The 22,918-nt window shown below is 35.2% G+C and overlaps 1 protein-coding gene across 1 annotated transcript in view; it reads right to left on the bottom strand.

Moving 5' to 3' along the window:
• Positions 1-18,641, bottom strand: part of LOC132558918 (uncharacterized) — an 89,339-nt gene extending 70,698 nt beyond the window's left edge. The window contains exons 1-2 of the mRNA XM_060223533.1: positions 18,476-18,641; positions 15,804-15,952 (exon numbers count right to left, since the gene is read on the bottom strand). Of these exons, the coding sequence (XP_060079516.1) occupies positions 15,804-15,952; positions 18,476-18,641 (315 nt within the window). The remainder of the gene's footprint in view (positions 1-15,803; positions 15,953-18,475) is intronic.
• Between the last annotated feature and the right edge of the window lie 4,277 nt (positions 18,642-22,918).

The following is a 22,918-nucleotide window of genomic DNA, read 5'->3' as shown; positions in this document are numbered from 1 at the left end:
TTTCACATCTGTTTCAGACAGTAATATAAACAGGTAGATCAAGTTTATCAGTCTAATTTAGTTGTATACTTACAGACCAAAGGGCAAATAGACCATACAACTAATTACAACAATCTGAATCTTTCACAGAAGACCTTATACATTAGCTGTCCAGCCCACAGGGGCATGTAAAAATGTTCCCTCAAATTTGAATTTGGATTTCGTGAGGAGAGTTTGTATGGCTATCCTCCTTCAGAAACATTGTAACATGCCACTGAGGTTCAGCCTGTATATGCATGTAATGACATCAAAATTTTAATTGTTCAGACTACCCAGCTGTACAAATGGACAAAGTATCAAGGGGAAATAACATATGAACATCTCTGGTATCCTTTCAGAATGGCCATGTTCTCTCAGTTCTTTCAGATGAGTTGAATACATGTTCTCTCATATAGAATAAGGAAGCTCCACTTTTTAATTGATAACTGCGACTAATTTAGAAGATTTCTCTATTTTTGTAAATCTGTATAAACACATTGTGTCTATAGATAGCATCAGAGCTTGTGAGAGTACATTTAGTCCAAATGAAACAAAAATGTTATTAAAACCAATGGAACCAATTTATTATTTAGTGGTAGGTATATCTTACATACTCCCTTTAATAATATCTCTAATACTTGTGAGTTTCTCCAGAACCATTCTAATCAGATTTAATACTAGGCACAAATTGTGTATAATAAAAAGCAGAGCCGTAACCTGATTGTTCCTGGGAGATGCTGCTTTGATGTAGAGTCCTCCTAGTCTGTACTTATATGATGTCCACAGGTTAACAAGGTGAACATTAACAGTGTCATTATCAAATAATTGTACTTTGAGCATATCCTTGTTTATATTAATACAGTATACCTTTCCTCACTGGGTTCATTTTTGGAGACTAAAGATGAGATTGGTAATGGACTATTCAAAACCAGAGGAAAATATGGAGATTGCTGATCATAAGATGATTTCTGGGGCTACATAGATTTCTGACTAGACTATGACCTGCACTCTGCATTAAACTATTACTGCACTCTGAGGCTGCCTTATCTATAGCCTGCACTCTGAGGTTATAATTACTTACTATGTCCTACATAACAAAAAAAGCAGCATTTGTATCTTAAACAAGTGTTAAATCTATATTTCTATATTCTGTAGAATTGTACCTGTTATGTGGACACCTAAATCTTCATCATACAATACATGTATTTCTGTACTATGATATCAGCTAATCAAAAAAGATGGATTTTCATACTCAGCTGAAGCCATATGGTCAATGGCTGTATTGATCATAAAGACAAAACTATACAGCAGACTTTTTCTCTAATTCATTTTCATTATAACGAGTTCCATCAAACTGTTTCTGATCAAGCACAATGGATCAGATTTCTCTTACATCTTTATATTGCAGCAGCATGCATCCAGTGTTTTCTATCATAGAGCATGTAAACCTGACAGTTAATGTCCAACTCCAATCTCTTGTCAATATTGATTTCACAGTGGTCAGGTGCTTCAGACCAATACTTAAACATATCATATGATGACCTCTACTGTGACCCCTAACAGACCATCTGAAAATCGGTCACACAAGGGAGGTAATTCCCCCGCAAAAGATATTTCTGTATCTGCTGAATATAGAGTCTGGAACAGGAATGATTTTCACGTTCCTGGATTAAAGCCATCCTAAGTCAGCGCATCCAGCTATAATTAAGTATTAATGATGATTACTGTATAAAATAAGGTCTGAATTTGTGATTATACAAGTGAAATGGCCCATACACTTCCGATAATACACCTAATTCATCAATACAGATATCAATGAATTCAGATCAATACTGCCAATGCTGCCTGGTCCAGCTCTTCCTGAATCTATTTCACTTTACAGAAAGCATGTATCACTACACTGTATACAGATTTGTGTTGAATAAGTTATAAAACTATATGTAAAAACTGTAATACTTTTATTCAATACACGTACAAGTACTTACTTCAAATTAACTTTATCTAAATAAAAAAATACAAATGACACATCTAATTCCACTGAAAATTAGGATTCTTACTACCATGTAACATCATTTAGGCAAATCCAGTCAAGTGAGTCCTTTTTTTATCTGTACCGATATATAAAGTAAAGTATATGAAGTAAAACTTGCATATCCTGCACTGGAAAGCTGGCTGTAGTAGGTATAATCATGTATACACCAAACTTTCAACATCTAGTTTTAGAAATGATCTTGTCTTACTTGATACCTTATTTTACAAAGAGAACTATTTTCTTAATTCCAGCAGATGAATGATTCATATTTGATATATAAAGGCTTCTGATACATTAACTTCCAAGAGTATGATGCAGGTTGTAAGAAATACTGACATAACAACCTTGTTTCACAACATTTAAATTTAATCATTGTATCTCCTTTGAAGATCTTAGCCAAACATCTATTAAAATGTGTCTAATCATGTTTCCCCTGCATTAGATAAGGAGGCCATTGTGTTTGTAATCAGACCCAATCCCTCTGGGGTGCTTCATTACACTACCACAGGATTACGTCACAACACACTTGTTCCTCATCCAAAGCTACAGTTAGCTTGTGTACCATGTTTCTGCAAATGCAAACTAGTTATATCAAGACAGATGAAGTTAAATTTGTGGAGAATTTGAAGATGAAAAAAATGAAAAACTGCCTCAGATCATGATATACAAGCTCAAAATGTGTGCATGTTATCACCTGGCATCCCCTATTCCACTATCTCAGACCTAATTTCTCTCACACGTTTCTGTATCACATACCAGTTATATACTGTATCATATACATACGTACTATCTCCCTCAGAGGATTCTGGTATGTTATTATATCCCAAGGGTTTTGTTGTCTGGAGTTCTTCATTCTACACATACCTTTATGACACCAGATCTTTGATAGCTCCATGTAACAGTCTCATTAGCAGAGACTGGTCAATTTAAAGGGTTACAGAATATAACCAAAATCTTATCAAGACGAGCCTGATCACTCCCCATTCATTCCTCCTCAACATGTCTGCTTCCCGTTTAGTTCAGAACTTTCTTACGACAGTGATCACCAGTGTACATAGTCAGGTTAATTATGTTCCTCATTTGTAGCTGATGATTAAGGATTAATAAAAATTGATGTCATGATGATGACCATATGGTCACACAAGTCACACACAGTCTTACAGAATCAACACATGGTGAGCCATGACCTTCCCAGTGATCATTTCTATACCAGATGTCTTCCTTGCGGCATTGAGTTATACAAATATTCCAATAATAAAGAATAACAGTACTTTCAGTACAAACTGTGTTTGTGGAAAACAAATCCATTTTTATTATTGATTAGAACTTAGTTGTCTTGACATTTCAAGGATGCTGATAATTTGCCAATTATTTCACTGGCACTATCTCAATCTCAAGATAAAAATACTGCATTACACATCATATCCACTGTTTCAAAACACATCTCTGTCAATATGGAGCCAATTAACCAATATTCAGTATCACAGAAAAAATCTGGCCAATTTTTATAACTAATTGTTATGCTTTTCAAACTCAAACACATGTTTCCAGGGTAGATAAATTTAACTTCATTTTTGGAATTTACAATTATTTTCATTGTCAATGAGTGGATATGCCATTTCCATACTGATAGAAATTAAAATTCGTCCAAAAATTTTTTCAGGGGATTTTTATGTTTTCTATTTATTTTTTGAAAGAAAAAACAAACAAATTAAGCTTATTGAGAAAATCAGTATCCATTTACATGTACATCTTTTTGTAAAGCTTCAAACATTTTGTAATACAATGTTCTGAGAAATATAAATATTGAACTATCAACTTTTATAGTATATGGCTTAAATGTGAAAGCAGCCTATTTCAAAATATAAATTTTTTCTGACTTTTTAACAGAAGAATATTCAGTATGTGCTGCAGAAAACTGATACATTCCCCCTCCAATCCTCATCCCTAACAAGGTTTATCCCTCATTTTCTAGCTCTATGATGATGTAGGGAATCTGTATACTTGTAACTACAAATCCATTCGAGTTAAAGTACCCTTCAGTAATGAGCACTGACTGCAGATTACTGACGATACAGTACACATATACATGTTAATGTATATGCGAAGTCAACATAATGTGGTATATATATATATATATACCTGTGTTTCAGGGCAGTAACAGTAATCAGTCTGTACCATACCTAGCATAGCATCAGTACTGAATGGAACCAATACCGCACTACACACAATGTAAAACAGTACATCAGAGCAACAGATGCATCAGACTCTCCAGCTGGGGGTAGGATCCTCGTAAACATGTTAGACAGGGACACAGACAAGGATCTCCCATATGGCTGGATTCCTTCAGCCTATTCTCACTAATTCTGATGTACTACAGAACTTGATAACTGGCAACCAGCTCTATAGATTCTGTCAATGGGGACAATACTACAAAGAGACTATATAAGTCTGAATTTGTCTGACATTCTCTGACCTTTATATCGATCTAGAATCCATGATTTTGTAGTCCTGCATCTGCAGGGCCCATGTACTCTGGTCTGTGGAATGTGATATTACCCATTGTGTGCCCATATACATAAGGTATTGCCCATTGAGTGCCCATATACATAGGGTATTACCCATTGAGTGCCCATATACATAAGGAGTTACCCATTGAGTGACTATATACATAAGGTTTTACCCATTGAGTGCCCATATACATAAGGTGTTACCCATTGAGTGCCCATATACAGGTATTACCCATTGAGTACCCATATACACAGGTCCTTAGACTGTGATATAATTCATGAAGTGCGAGAGTACCCAGCATATAAATTGATATCGCCTACAGATTGCCCATGTCCTACACAAGTCTGTAGATTGATATTACCCATGGAACACATATGAAACCATGGCCAACGACTGTGTGTTATATTTAACCAATAAAGATCATCCAATCAAAGGTTTTCTTAAGATCCAATCAAGTTTTCAACTCAATAAGAATGTTAAAAAAATGTATTAAGTATACACAGATCTCAAAGAAACATCCGTCAGATGTATCAAGAAATCATGTCATGCACAAATTGATTGCAGCCTAGTCATTTTGAAATAATTTAATCAAGCCAAAAGTGTCAAATAATTCATTACAATGAATTGATTTCACAGACAGGCAGTTACAAGTTTCAATTAAGGAACCTACACTATATAACGGTATCACATGCACTGGTCCGTTGGATACAGAACGTGAATTGACATGTTTAAATACAGAGTACATCTGTATATTTATGTAGAGAAATGCTTTTCATCCAGTTTAAACTTCCGGGTTCTATAAGAATATTTTACTAGTTTTATTGTATCCCTGAAAATTCTTCCAAAACCATTTGCATTGGTTCAGTGTTACAATATGGCTACGGCTCAGTAATAGCTAGACTGGACCCAATGGTCTTGGTTCAGTGTTACAGAAAGGCTACAGCTCAGTAATGGCTAGACTGAACCCAATGGTATTGGTTCAGTGTTACAACATGGCTACAGCTCAGTAATGGCTAGACTGAATCTAATGGTCTTGGTTCAGTGTTACAGAAAGGCTACAGCTCAGTAATGGCTAGACTGAACCCAATGGTATTGGTTCAGTGTTACAACAAGGCTACAGCTCAGTAATGGCTAGACTGAATCTAATGGTATTGGTTCAGTGTTACAACATGGCTACAGCTCAGTAATGGCTAGACTGAACCCAATGGTATTGGTTCAGTGTTACAACATGGCTACTGGCTAGACTGAACCCAGTACAGCTCAGTAATGGCTAGACTGAACCCAATGGTATTGGTTCAGTGTTACAACATGGCTACAGCTCAGTAATGGCTAGACTGAACCCAATGGTATTGGTTCAGTGTTACATGACTACAACTCAGTGATGATTGTATAGGGCTGTACACTGTTCTGGTATGTTATATTATAACTATAATCTCACATGCCATAACTCACTACCAGATATAAAAAAATTTAACTGTTTGCAAATCAAAAATTGATTTTACTGCCATTAATCTTTCCTGGGTATGAAACCAGTACAAGAGATATTCAGCAATGACAGTGTTACGCATGATCTTGCTGTAAATATTTTTTATAAACAGATGTTAATATTACATTGATACGTGATGAAATGTCATGACATTTGGAAGGATGAGGGCTCACCAACACTACAGCAAATGTGATCAAAACAAAAGTCATGACACACCAACAGATATAACTACAATTATAGAAGAAAAAGAACTGCAAACTAGATATAAGATAAAGATTTTCCAGTTTAATACTATGATACTACTCTGTAAAACATGGATGAAAATCAACTCGGGGAGAAATAAAACAATAAACAGCCCAAGAACCTTTGTAAATGGACAAAGGGAACAGTGTAAAGGGGTGACTGTTTGTGGTAGGAGCCGATTAGTCTACAGCTATAGAAAACAAAAGTAATTACCCTGGTTCTATATGTTTACTACATAAATCACTTACATTTCATGTGGGATTTAATTTTTGCATCAATACACCAGGAGAGTCAATCATTTATCAAAATCCCTTGTTTTTGTATCTACAAGAATAACTCTGGATGGCATTCATTTTGACTAGGTTACCAACATCGTAGTCTCTGAAAGTCCAGGTCTCTTACAGCTCATCATTCAAGAATTTAAAGTCATTTCTAGATTCATGAATATGTCAGAAGAGGTATGTCAGCAAATTAAAAGTTTTTGCAAAATCTAAGTGGTTTATAGTATAAAAAAAAGAAGTGCAGTAGAAACTCTCTAAATACACCTACTCAAATATAATGTACTATAATCAATATAGATAGACAACACCACAGGTTATTAAGACTAACAATTTCCCCCTCTGTCTGATTCTAATCTCCATCGCTGGTCCTCACAGACATATAAGTGATGTCTGCTTAGGTAAAACAACCATTTTTATTTCCCCTATTAATTGATTTTTGTACCTGGCAAGGCGTACCTATATAAATCAGGTAGGCTTGAGTAGGCTGACAATGTAGCTGGTTACGATCAGGTAGTAGTACAACGATGGGCATGACATATTGATTTGATACATTTTCCATAAAAAATCTATGTTATGTCCACAATGTAGACAGCCACGTATTCAGTAAATTCTAATTAATATTTAAATAGAGCGAAGAGAGATACAGATAGAATAGAACTGTAAGGACCAGAAAGCATGGGTGGTGCAATCCTAATAATGGATGAAGGGCGAGATTAGGATGTAGGCCAACCATACTGAGAGGAAATCACAAGAAAAACAGTTTGACTGGAAAACCCTTCCAAAAATTAGTATAAATATAAAACCTAGTGAGAGTTCTTTTCAGAAGTCTAATATTGGTTATACAAACTCTTATTATCATACTGTTGTAAAGCACACTCAGAAACTAGAAATCATTGATGACCTGAGAAATACCATCTCTAACTTGTCTGTTTGACCAGCGTCATGTATTATTCATGTCATTTAAGTTTTAGTTTAATAAGATGATACACACATCTTGAATTCTGAAGTCAGTCTCTGTCAGAGAGCAGTCCACAAATTATTTACAAAGATCTGAATTATGTAAACTGGGTGTGTAGTTGAATTAATGAGGGACACTGGCATTTACATCACCACATGTGATGAATTATGTTTGTAGTGTCTATAGATCCTGAATCTTAGCTTACACTTCCTCCTGTCTTTGTCATCCCTGATCTACACAATCCCACACCAGTTCAGTCGTATGTATGGTAATATAGGTAACACCATGTGACCAAGAATTCCCTTTTCACAAAGAAATATCAAACAAGTCTTTCCAATGTGACCAAAAATTACCTTTTCACAAAAAATATCAAACAGGTTTCATAGTTGTCACATATATATATATGGAAACAAGATAAAAGTCCCAAATGCTCAACCATAAAGATACCAGTTGTGGTTGGTTTTTAATCACCCCTATGAAGTGTTAAACCTTCCCTGTAGAGAGGAAAGTGGAACCACCTGTATCCAAAAGTGAACGTGTGCAAAAAATATCCTATGTAGATGTGTAACTTATAGTGTACAAAGGTAAAGAGAATTGTAGGCCTCTAGTATAGAGAGTATCAAATCAAGATCTACTTGGCGACTCTAGTTATACAGAAGTTGTAAGTTTGGAGCAGTTTCCCCTCAAACATGACAGCAAACATTTGTACTCTACAAGATTTCCTTATACAGCTAGAAGTCTAGTAGTGTGTACCTCCAACTCAGCTGGCATTCCAATCCTCACAAGTTAACTTAACATAGAAATGTATAGTTCCTGTACTTAACAATCCACTCCACACATAACCAATACACATAAATGTTGAGGACAGTTACAATCAGCCATACCAATAGCAAACTTAATATGTAAGTTAATATAACATACAAATATTGCTATATGTCTTAACAAATATGATGGTGGTATGATATTGTTTACAAAGAAAAACTCAAAAGTCCTGAACTGGTTGTCTTCACCATAAAGGAAGTAACCTAATGCATGAAGCAGACCTAGCTAAATGTAGTGGCTTGAACTCTATATTATAACCTTGTATCTCTATAATTATCATTGTATGTACTTCCACAGTTACTTTTACTGACCTTATCAAAGAAAAATCAATGTGAAATTTAATTACAATTATCTAAATATGACCAGAAGATTAGCAATGAATGCGTCAATAAATTAGCCATCAAAGAACTGTGACCTACATTTGGAAAAAATTGATAAGTAGGTCACTAAGCTACTGTTACCTAATAATGTACAAAAGATCTACAGTTGGTAACAAGATTTGACCATTAGGACTACACCACCTACTCAATCCTGAGGACATGTATTATATTGTGACACACAATCCTGTCTACATAATGAGAGCCTATCACATTATCTACGGCTGATTCAACTTCAATTGGTATCAAACATAATTATGAAACTGACAGATACAGAGTAATACTTTCCCAATGAAAAAAGACAAGCAGATCACTTCAGTCTGAAGGTTTTATCCATATAAGTATAATCCCTGTAAATATTTCTAATTCTCCTTTCACAACTCGTTACAAAAGAAAGGTTCTTCCATTAACAGTACATAGTAGATTCATTAGGGATATAAAAACACTTACAGTGCCAACAACAACTTGTTTGCTGTATTGTATATAAAGATAACATTGTATGTTGTTGAGTATACATTGAAAGTTACGCTAACTAGGTTCTGTGTGGATCGTAACTCCTATACCACTATAGGTAAGATGTCCCTCAGGCAGGGCAGACTTAGTACTAGATCAGAGGTATATCTAAGGACACAGTCTGAGTGTGTATTGGGACAGTCTGTGGGGTAATGTTGAAATATCAGTAAACAGGACTAGAACAATTTATCACACTAGAAATATGGCTGTATACATAACATGACAAGGCATATATGACACTATATTGTATGACTACCTTGAAGTTGTGTACATGTAGGTATGTTTTTTAAAGTCGTTATACTCCGCACAAGCCAGCTAAGCTAAAAACATTAAAATATAACAAGAACTGTCTCTTCAAAATGTTGCTGAAAAAGCTCAGCTTCAGTAAAGATAAACACTACCAAGTTTATAAAAGATGATCTGCAGACAAGAAAAGAACAAGAACGCCGAAATTATGAATAAAACTAGAGGAACCCCTAAGAACCATATTTTCATGATAAAGTATACAAAGATCAGTGGAAAACAGAGAGAAGACATCTGTGGAAAAGACCACAATCTGGGGGAAAAGTCAAGGGTAATAACTTTACCAAGAATCTTTAAAAAATGGGCTGTTCATGAAAATAAATTTTTTGTCATGATAATGATTAACACCATATTTCAAAAAGTTTGGAAAAACAGAAAGGAGCAAAGATATGAAAGATATCAAAATCTTGAAAAAAAATAAAAGGGCAGTAACTCTTCAAAATATTGTTCAATCATTATGTTCATGAAATAAAAAATTGTCTATATTGGTATGTATTGATAACACCAATTAAGTTTGAATGATGTCAGTCACAATCTGGAATAGTTAATTGCAGAATTTCTTTCCTTCTAGAAAACTGCAATCCCGAACACTATGAACAATCTGGTAAGAAGAATAGTCTTTATATATACAATGTATATATACCTAATATCTTCAAACAAATCAATGGCTTATTGATGTGTGAAGGTTTTGATTCTATTACATGTATTTAGTAATGAGTGTCAGATATATATAAAATCTTTATCTACAGTCATCAGTCTATACCTTTGACATTTTTTTCATCCCAGATTTATCTTACTTTAGTCGGCATCTGTCTCAATAATCACTTCTGACATGTTACAACTTGCCAATTGGATTACTGGTTATATCAGAAAATATGATACATATGGATGGATGCAATCAATGTAGTGCTATGTAGCTTCAATATATTGTATTATTGCATGTGGTGATAACGTGTTATCGTATAATATGTATATTGTGATGTTATGGTTGAATGTCAGAATGATTTAATGTAAAATGACTTGAATTAATTTTGTGGGTTTTTTTATGTAAATCATTAATTGATGTAGCCAGTATTTATTTTGGCCACAATCTTTTGATGAGTAACTTATTCCCTTTACAAAGTCAGAAAAGAGAGGTTTAAAAAACACAATGTGAAAGGACAAGAATGGTTCAGAAAGAATTCTATACAGTACAGGAAGATGTTGAGTTCTGACCATTCTGATGATTTTAAATGCATTAAGTGGATGAAGCAAAAATCCATATGATCAAATCTAAAGGAAATTAACAGAGTGTCAAACTATTATTGACAGGAGGTCTTTCAACAATACCACAATTTTTTCTATGATATATTGAAGCTTGCCGGGGTCAGGTTCCAACAGGTACAAGATATTGACCATCAAAACTGTCCTCCCTAGAGATTAGTAAAATCAATCTGGTTATAGAGGGTCCATCAAGAATAGAACCTTTGTCTGACCAGTTAATAGACTGATTGAATATCAATAAGCAAGTAGCCTAAATCTCTATTTCATATTTCTCTGTTGACTCACAGACATAGTGTTGATTGTCCACTCCACTGGAATTGCTGACCAGCCCATATCATAATGGTGCTGGCTTTGCCTCAGTGACCATGGGCCATTGCTTCATTTGCTCCAGTGAATATATTCCATCAAGTTCTATCAATAAATATACACCTGTGCATTTCATTATTCATGCTGCTGTATATTGTATTTGTTGTCAGTACCTGGACAGCATTCCACAACAGGTATTAGAATCATTTCAATTCTAAATTTTTTAATATGGTATGGTATTACTCGCATAATGAAATATTTCATCAAACGTTCTAGCTTCATGCTAGAAATTATGTCTGTATAACGGCTATCTATATATACACTCCATGAAATATTTGCAACAACAGACTTAAAGTTTGACTTCACATTAAATTTTTACAATCCATAGAACATTCATAAAACAAGTAAAAAACTAAACTAAAGATGATCGCTTGAGTGATGAAGGTTATAATGTTATCCTATACTGATCTATAATGTTAGGTAATACATGTCAGCGTCACTTGTTGAGCAACTCTGTCACAAACATCCATGACACGCATTTTAAGGAGCATTTTGTGTTTTAAATTGCTAGTATTAAAAGCAGGTATGCATTTTCTTTGTAAAGAAAAGAGACAACTCCCTGCTGATATATACATGTACCTGATACATATTTCAACATAAACTGATGTAGACAAATGATAACTTAACAAGACCTGCCCTGAGCTACGTGATATTCAGTACATAAAGTCTTTATAATATTTCTAGACTCCTCATACACATCTTCACATTGATAAGAATTAAAGCAAAATAGTTATGAAGTATACACATTGCCTAATTTCCTATTATCATCTAAAGTCATTTATGGACAGCCTCATTTGGAGTACAATGTAAAAATGAGCTCTCTCTGATTTTCAAACTCTTACACACAAGGGTAATCTTTTATCTTAAAAGGAAAATTCTGTTCAATTAAGAAGCTTTTAACCAGAGAGGGAAAAATATGCTTATTTGCATCATTAAACAATTTAAATGTTATTAACAAAACCATGATTCAAACGAGAAACTTCTGATATTAATCTAGAATGTTGAGGACTCTTGCCTTCATCAGAACCAAATGCTAAAACATTGGTCAAAAAAATATTTTTTTCAAGAACTTTTTGTTTACAAATACAATGTAGGTTCAACATATTCCACTGAGAACATTTACCAGCAAAATGTAAAAGAATATATATCACTGCATAACACAAAGTGCACCTGATGTCCTAAAATCATTCAAAGTGTTCAATATGTTTGAACGTGCAAGAGTAATTCACTATAAAAGGCCTGTTCATACCATTTCTATGTTACATGAGAGAGAAAATATGTGATGTATACCACAACATATGTACCTTCTCTTTATACCTAGATCTCAGTTTTCTATAATATTCGGCATCTCCTACTATTAAGGGTTCAGGAAACAGGAGAAACACACCCATTATTTCATCTAAATGACATAAAGTATCTGTGAATTTTATAGATTTTTTTCTGGTGAGTCAAGTCCACTTCAAAGGAGTTTTAGTGGGTTCTCAACATTTTAGCAAGTCCCATTGGGAAAAGCAGGAGTCCACAACTCATATATTTGAGTCCCGAAATCTCTGAGTATCAAAGATTAATTCTATAGCACTCTGAAGTCTGAACTCATTCAGTAAATCTTATTATGGTAGTATTTGTATGTAACATGCTGAGGGAATCAAACTTTTATGAAACATTTATAAAGTACAAGTATGATACCATCATAATAACACAGTCACCTTATGTTTACCAGGTTATTAATAATAGGTCCATTCACTGTTGTGATTTTTATCATGACTTGATACTGAGGCACTAATGCATTATTCTATCTACTAGAGAAGATTTTACATTACATGTAGGTACAGTATACAGCAATGTTTGTGTTTCCTTTAACAAGGAGAATAGTGTGTTTGTTGACTGAGAGAGATGACAGGCTAGAGGAAGGAGGATAAACTAAGTATATAAACTGTGTCTCCACTAATCTTTGGAATGTTGACATCACAAGCAGTAAGGTTTGCTACAAGTCTACATGTCAGGCTCTCTCTAAATCACTGATATCTGGTATCAACAATGATTCAGGTTGGAGGGGTGACTTCAACATATGTCAGGACTCAAAGACCCAAAAAGGACCTGGTGAAGTAGGCATGTATCTAGACAGACAGAAAATGTGAAAAAAGACAATCTGTAAGAAAATATTGTCATGCAGCACTGCTTACCTAGTTCAGGGTTTAGAAGAACTGATAATGAATAGTACGCAAATTGGTCTGAAATCTGCAATTTATATATGACTGACAATTTTTGGCAAGATATCAAAATTTGAATTCAAATTTTGGACAAATAATGTTGATAGGTTAAGGCCAGAGGCCTAGGTCATTTGTCTATAAATAGCTGTCTAAGAGTCTCTCATAAACTTAATTAAACACTTATTGTCCTTTATCACATGGTTGTGCTATTATAACTAGGCAAATGCTGATGTTAGAATAAAAATATTAATGTTACATCATTAAATTTGATCAAAAAAAAGTGGAAATAAGTAAATGCAACACTGCGTTCAAATAAACTGAACTGAATGCTTCAAGCCAGGAGTGAATGGTTTCTAATATACGTCCCTGTTCAAACTGACAATTAACAACATGTATTAATTTCTTGCACCAACGTAATTGTGACTTTGTGATTTTTTTGGCCTACGATTTCCCTTCATAACCGTCGAATTCTCTCCATGGTCTGAATAGGTAAACACGTCACTACTACAACTCTTTCATCATCTGTTTATCTCATCCAACTTCACGAAACTTCACTCACGATTCAAATAGTTTCAGACATAAATCTGGGATTGTCAGTTATGTGTTAGAACTGGGTCATTCACAGTAGTGATTCAAGCACAGCAACAGATGCCAATGGCACACATTTAGCCTGCACATGTCTGACAGTTCCACCGCCGGCTCTCGCTCCCTGTAGTCTAGTTATGGCGTTTCCCTACAGTTTGACTAGTACATAATGACTTACAATAAATCATACAAGTTTTCTTACCTTGGATTATTCATAAATATCCCAAAGTCGTTATAAACCTAAGATTATCCTCGACACATCTTTCACATAGGTCCTATCGGTAAATTCCGCCTTTTGGGAATGACCTCATCGTTTTCAAACATCGCCACATCATTGGTGATATGTGTGGATATCCAGCCAATCATGTGACAGCCTTCTATTTCTATTTATAGACGGAATTCCCCCTTGACAAGTGCCCGTTTGCAAATGATTGGTTTGTTTTATTGTTATTCATTCGCAGCGAGGTATTTCCGCAATGTAAAGCATAAAGACGTGTTAAATTATGAAAAGTATCTGGTAAATTTCTTGTAAGACTGGTCAGGCCAATGTTTATTATACAAATTCACTACATGGTGACGTATATGCTTAATTGTATTCGTCATTAAACAGTTGGATATAAGGAATCTTTATATACTATACATGTTTTCTAGCTCTCCATAGTGTTTACTATTCAATTGCTTATATTTGGATAAATGCGCGATTTTGTACACCCACAGACTTATATATAATCAGATATATATACCGTGATATATACGTCTCTGATATAATCAATGATGAAATAACGACACTACGGACAAGTGAATTGTTAAATTTTCGAGGCAACCTGTCCCTTTATCAAAACATAAAGATTACATAAATTACATCACATACATAGAACATGAAACAAATACAAAGTTATAAAGTTAAATCGAGAGCGGTGGTGTAAATTTAGCTATTTGATAATTCACTTGTCTGTACCGTCGTTATTACTTCATTGATCATATATCTATTCCGGTAATACTTTGTAAGGACCCAGTACCATTTTGGACCCTACCGTCGATGTTACCTACTAAGTCATATATACATATATAAGTCATTGAGCTCCCTTCATGTATCTCACTATCCCTGTACCCTTTTTGTGATGTAATGAAGTATTTATGATTATATATGGGGATTATATGGATATGTCGACGGAAGCACTTCAGATTTCTGTAAATTGGTAATTATCATCTTCCTTTGTATTCCAAGTTTGCATGTTTCTCTACATGTTTGAAATATTGATTTGTGTTAAACAGATTTGTAAAATTATAAGTTGTTTAAAACATATCTTAGATTAACTATTTGTTCATGAGATGTCTGAGGCGATCAAACATGTCTTATACTACATGTACCTTTCTAATAATAAATATTGCGTAACCTATGAAATTAGCAGAAAAAACGACAATCGGTTTTTAGAAAACGAGATGTAAAATGGCGAGTCTCCCATCCTGGTACAAACAAAGTTGTGAAAAAATACACGTGTTAGAGTAGAGTGGTGTATATATGTCCGGTATATATTTCATCAGCACACACGTTACATGACATACATCACATGGTTGTTACGTATTAAACAAACCAATCGATATCAAGTTAGGTACACGTTGTATACCTACAGTACTTACCTACGGGGCCATCCTTCTTGTCATTGAATACACAAAAATTTCAAATTCGTAAATCTATGTCAACTGTTGTCTGAGGCTTGTCCAATGGTGTGTAATGAAACGTTTGCCCGCCAAACAGAAATATGTCTATGTTTATATATATAAAAAAATTATCGACAAATTAAAGTATGTGATTACGTATGTGTTCGACATACCTTGATCGAAGTGGGAGGGTCTCCCGGGCGGTTCCCCGAATGTACTCGGGAGGGGGAGAGGTAGCCACGTCTTCGTCGTAGCCAGGTAAGTGTCTTCCACACCTCTGAGGACAGGTAATTCAGTTCTGCCTCACTGATTTTCACCTCATCTGTGTATACACAGGTAGGTAAAGGTAAGTATGAGAGCGCGCAGGTGAGGATAAGGGGGCTGTATGGCGTGAATAAGACAGGCAGGACATGGTTGAGTAATATTGTATGACAGTAAAAATGTACAAGGGCTAGCTAGAAAACAGTGTGGGTCTGTAGGTGCCTTTTATTTACATGTAATGAATACTTGGAAAAATACATTTAAGCGTCAAGAGACAATACATGTACATGTGCGAGAAGCAATTGAAACAAGTTCTTATAAAATTTCAATATCAGTATGTTATAAGACTTTGGACTGATAAACTAGTTCATGTCGGAAGATACTGGTAATGTAGGTTTAATCTGTGTTGTCCTTAATAACCATGAAATTTCTTTTTTTATATATATATAAATTCCTGCTCGTTCGGGGTTTTTTTGTGTGTGCGTTTTTTCACGGTTAATGGAGTAGCGTTTGTTTTTAGAGGTAAATCGTACTACTAACTAGACAGTTATACCTATCATCTATAATAGTGAACACATAAATAGGTCGATACACAGGTGATGATAGGTATGGCTCACCTAATCGTTTCTCACACGCTATATAGGTGTGTAATGATTACACTAGGTATATAGAACATCCTTATACTAATATCGGTTAAACCTTGAAAAAAAAACAACACGATAGGTAAAATAGTGTGGTAATAACGACGTTTTTATATCTCACAGCTAATCACCATAGCATTCTTTTCCTTCTAATCCTTTCTTACACGCAATGCAGTAATTGAAGGTGTGTCTCTGTCACGTGTCGATATTGGAACGTGCAAAGAGTGTCACGTTACCGAGGCAATAAGAAACAAGAGAGCCAGATAAATTATCTAAAATTGATATAGGTTAAATGATATTCGTTATGTTGCATATAATTACAAGATAGGCTTTGTTACACGGCATGCTATTTCATGTCTTTCACCTTAAAGATGACGTCACATTGAAACTCCATGACGACAACGACAGTTGCGACAACGTATTCACAATTACACAGGCATTGGACACAATGCATATTGTATTATTGTACACAGTGTGACCAGAAGGAGTATCACGACAAACCAAGTTATTTTATAAAACTTGATGGAATATATAACGCCCTTCAATAGTATAAGTAGGAAGAAAATCATTAAATGGTTAGCCCACCACCACCCTTTCATCCTAAAGGGAAGTTGTCAGAATGATTGCATCGTAATCTGCATTACAGATCTTTTGTTTCCTCCAAGTCATCCTCCTAGCTAAACATGTTAAATTCCAGAACTAAAACAAAGACGGAATCTCAATGCAACCTTATTGATTTTGTGAATCCTACAGACATGTATCAATTAACATTCCTTGCCCGCCGACAATATGCACACGATGACACAGCTTAACTCAATAAAGGATCAGAAAGGACGTCTCAAGGGATTAAAACCCTCCACAGCCTTTGTCCTACAGTGTGAATTTGTCCTGCAGTGTGAATTTGTCCAGCAGTGCGAAATTCTCTTGGTATTTTTACTGTACAACACACTGAGCTTTCAAACACACCCATTGTTGTATATTGTCTTTTATGTAGCTATTGCATTAGCAACAAAATAAAAATAGAAAATACAGTTATTTTACTAAATTAAGTCAGTGTGGTAATATGTGGAAATACAATTAAAGGATGCCATGAGGAGTGCTCCTGAAATGGTTCATCTTTTCTTAATCAGCCACAAATGGGCTTCATATACGTCTCTGGTTTTTGACCACATTCCATTTCGACGCGTAATGACCTTAAACAACCCTATTAAAACACAAACTGCTATAGCATGGTGGTAACCGATGATATCATACAGGTTATCTCCCTTACGGTGAGAGAAAACTACAAACATACATTTTCATTAATATTTTTGGAGAATTTTATTTATTCATTAATTGTAGGTTGTTGTTACTCTCTTATTGACCAACAAAATTAATATTATGACGAGTGATTTGCAAGGAAGCGGGGTATACATCCCAGTGTTAAAGAGCCACATAAGAGATACCGTTATCATTATCATGCAAATTATGTCATGCTGCACCGGTGATATCGATGTTACAGCAGTAAAAAGGTGTTAGTTATGTTTATCGACTTATAGTTACCGAGATTTATGGCAATATCGATAGATCCTTATCATTTTCATCACAACTAATGACGTCATGCTGAATATGTCACCACTATATTATCTAAGTGATCAGATTGCAAAAAATCGTCGCAAATGGTGATCAGTTAATGGTTGTACGTATCACTAATTAATGTTATCTGAAAAATGAGACATACGCGAAAAATGTAAGGAATTTGACTGTTTCATGGTGGTCAAATGTTAGTATAATGCCGACAATATACTAATGCAAGTAAGGCGCCTAATTTTTTTTCCAATAACTAACTGTTACAAAGTTGATAAAACGTACTAAAAGTAACCTTATTTACAGTTAAATATGCAAAACCTAGACGTTATTTCCAGAAAAGACTGATCGAATCAGATCAGTAATTATGATCTCACTTTCAGACTGGCGAATGGTTGACGTCGTCACGTTGGAGATGACGGTCGTCTGTGATTGGTTAGATCCTGCTGATGTGTCGGAGCACTGGGAGTCCTGATCATCGTCTGACGTCACAGTCTCGACGGACCCGAAACCTGTTCCTCTCCACCGGGGAAGAGTGGACATGACTCTATAAAAAGAAGGTAGTTACGGTTATTTCTGAATAATCCCGTTAAAAAATAGATACTACAATACTTATCGCATCAGACAATAGGGTGTAGTTACGGCCATGTTAATATAATCAACTCTGCTAGTAGGTACACAGCTCAGATACACCTGTAATGCTGACGTCAATCCTAGCACGATCACCTCAGATACACCAGTGATGATGACGTCAACCATAGCACGATCAGCTCAGATACACCAGCGATGCTGACGTCAGTCATAGCACGACCAGCTCAGATATACCAGTAATGCTGACGTCAATCATAGCACGATCACCTCAGATACACCAGTGATGATGACGTCAATCATAGCACGACCAGCTCATACACCAGTGATGATGACGTCAATCATAGCACTATCAGCTCAAAAACACCAGTGATGATGACGTCAATCATAGCACGATCACCTCAGATACACCAGTGATGAAGACGTCAATCATAGCACGATCAGCTCAGATACACCAGTGATGATGACGTCAATCATAGCATGACCAGCTCAGATACACCACCGATGATGACGTCAATCAATGTACGATCAGGTCAGATGCACTAGTTATAATGATGTAAAACATAGCACGATCGACTTCATTTTTTTATTCGTTTATTTTTTAAGGATGTCTGCCATGGAATGATATGATCAGACCCATCCGTTAGAACTGCCTTATACGTTATTATACGGATCAGACTGTGATGTACTTGTCTTGTCATTGGACAAAGCTCTTTACTTAAGCTATTTTGGATGGCATGCGACGGTCCTCGTGTATGTTGTTAGGTGAATTAACCAACATCTAATACAATATTCCGCCTCCAAATGACCTCGAGTGTTTACGGGGCGACAGATCGAGCAAACATTATACACGTCGAAACTGATGTATTCCACACCACAGTTTTATAAACTAACTATTCTATCCCGACCAATATACAGACATTTTATAAGGAATGACCTTAAACATCATAAGCTATTAAGTTTTTATTCATCAATAACCCAGACATTAAATCATCGCCATTATGAAAATAACTTTTAATGGTTTTCGCGCTTCACTGGAGAAATTTAATAGATTTATGGTCAATAATAACAATACACTCCCTTCCCACTGGTTCTAGTCATCACAGGTGCAGCTTCACAATGTAGGGCATCGGAAATATCAAGTGCGTTTTCAGTGGCATAGGATATTTTTTCAAAACAAATCTCGGCTGAAAATTGAACACAGGTGCAGCTATCGTCATTAAAGGTTGGTTTTCAGGAACATAAAGATATGTATAAAAATACTGCAGGGTAGCTGCCGATAGAAGAAAACAATTAGACTCATAGGGAAGTGCATGTTTTATGTAAAATTGACGAACAGTTTACTTTTACATAGAACGGGCCATGCTACCTGGCACCCTGATTGTGGTGAACATCCAATCGTGACGTCAGATGTAACAAACATTTTTCTCAATCAATCAAATTCGGTTTTAAAATCAAACCAAAATCAAAAAACCAAAACTCGATAAACCCAAGATTATTGCTATTTTGTCCCACGAGACAACAGAGCATATATTATCCTTATTTCGTTCCTAAGGGCGAAAAAACGATGACCATCCTTATTTCTCTCCGCGTGGACGACAGGAAGGTACTAACCATTATGTTGCAACAACAGAACAGTTTACGTTATTTCGCTGTACGGACGGTAGGAGCAGACTATCGTTGGTTCCCACCGATTTCTGTCCTTGGGAAAAGGACAGATTTTATCACAAGGTAATTACAAAATAACAAAATAGAACATATCAGCCACCATAATTGTCCTCTATCACATCATGGCTTTTTTTCTATGATACAGACGTATAATGTGGCACCATGCAGTGGACTGCATCCCAACACACTCCTAGATCATACGTTCACCAAATGTAAACTTTTATTACATTTTCCCTAGTGACATGTTTTACTTGATGTTGTGCCAAGAGAAAATAATTAAGACAACAACAGGCTAAAGTTAACCGGGGACAATGGACCAAGTGACCAACCCTCAGCATCAGGTGCCCGTGGACGGATGACTAAAAAAGCATAACTACGATTTTAATCTTCATTATTCTCTTACTCAATAACTGAGGCTACAACCCGCGTCCTCATTAAAATATCCAGATGTGGGTATTGTGGTGTTGTGGATGATTATAATATACATGGTTTATTAGTTAGAGCACGAGGGTCATCAAATGTCAACATCAAACTGGGAGAGAACAAAATGCGGAAGAAACTATTTTGGTTCTTATGAGCTGATGGTTTTTATTGCTGAAATGAACTGGGTACACAGAGTAAATTATCAAAATGTCACGTCTAACGAGAGTAAAGTATTAGGAACAAATAATGTTTCTTCCGTGTTATACTATTAAACTTTCAGTTTCCTTAATCTTGAATTTCCGGATACCTTGTCAATGTTCCATACTTTTATAAATGTTCGATACGGGTGACGTTTTTCAAGTGTGATTTTTTTCTTCTAACGCATTTAAATGTGGATCCTTAAATGGGTTTGATTTCGTGATATATATATATAAACTCTTAGAAGATTGCATTTTTACAAATAAGCTATAAGCAAATTCTTTAATGCTTCATTCTCGGCGATCATTTGTCCCGATAACTATTGTCTATATTATGACTTCCAAGTGAAACACTTCTCATGGAGTTACAACAGGTTATTAAATAACACAAAATCATGTGATTCATGTACTGAAAATTTGGTTTCACGTCCTTAATTCATACTTACCAACAGAGTGTCGTAATCCCGATTGTCAGGTGTCCGAACTCAAACTGTCCGCCATTCGCACCGAATTGAACTATGTACAGGAATAATATATATCACGGGAAATGGTCAATAACATCAACATTAAACACACCGAGTTAAATAGAGTTATAACAGTCAGTGTTTGTTCACAAACAAAGATTTTGGCACATACATACAATATATACATATAGATTTCAATATCGGCTGCGTAATTGATACCATTGTGTGGCTGAATAACAGTCAGATATATGTCTCATAAGCCTTCAAAGGCGGATTACAAAAAAGTTTAATCTTTCTATTAGAAGAGTCGAAGACTTCTAACGTTGAATTAAAACTAATAAAGACTTGTAATAGGGTTCATGTGAATTTATATCAGACATATCACCTGTTTACTAAACCCGGAACACGACAATTTCATGTGCACGACTGTCTTGAGCTTGCGTGATGTGTAATCTTGAAAAGTACATGATGCATGCTGCTGTAAACGGGCACCTGTCAATACCGGATGATATATAGAAAATGTGGTGATCTTAGAGATACATACTTACAGATGAAGCTTTGGATTCATCAGACGATCGCTATTGTTCGAAAAAGTCGAAAGGTGCTTAGTACCCACCCGCCATGTTTGAAAATTAGTTCCTCTATTCTGAGCTAGAGTTATGTTAATTTAAAGTGCCAGACGAATTATCAAGAAGTTGAATTCAACACAACAACTCTTTACTTTCTACAAACCACTTCAATTCACAATAGAAGCACATAGCATGATCATGCTTTATTTAACACATACAGTTAGCAAAACAAATATACCCAATTCATTTACAAAAGGAATGATGTACTTCGCTTGTTAATTTCACACGAGATATGAGCAAACGTAATGTATATACGGACTATTACTTCGAAACTTTAACTGCCATTCAGTGTATAATTGGATTATCGAAATCAGGTGGATTTTCTTAAGACGTTGAGTACCTGTGAATTGAATAATCAATATTAACATAGATTTGTTACTTATGAAATTCAAATTAACTGATCTATCACCTTCATGTCGTTAAAATAATACATGAATATATTTAAAGAGTAACGTTTCAATTGAAATCACTCACGAGTATTAAATCCACGCCATTTTGTTATCTGTGGAGTTACAATCAAAACGAGGTAATGTGAGATCACGACCTACCTAAATGCTATCGTGCGTGCGTCAAAACAATGCAGTAAATTTATATATATCTGAACTTGGTCTTTATAGATATCGCCAATATTACAATGTTATTCCGCCCAATAGACTCTTTATTCCTTTTCTGCTGAACTTACCTAAACTTTGTTACTTACTGATGCTGCCGATAACATATTCTATAAGTATCTGAATGAACTAATTGGTAATACAGAAATCGCAACAAGAAAGCCTCTCTACCAACCTTCAAATCTACTCTAGTTTCCTAAATAGAAACTAGGTTCTACAGCACATATACTTTTCCAAATA

The sequence above is a fragment of the Ylistrum balloti genome, unplaced genomic scaffold, assembly GCF_031769215.1.
Source record: "Ylistrum balloti isolate Yb309-2 unplaced genomic scaffold, AGI_CSIRO_Ybal_v1 Utg370840, whole genome shotgun sequence".
Classification (NCBI taxonomy): domain Eukaryota; kingdom Metazoa; phylum Mollusca; class Bivalvia; order Pectinida; family Pectinidae; genus Ylistrum; species Ylistrum balloti.
The sequence above is the reverse complement of the archived record's forward strand: the minus strand, read 5'-3'. Positions and strand labels throughout refer to the sequence as shown.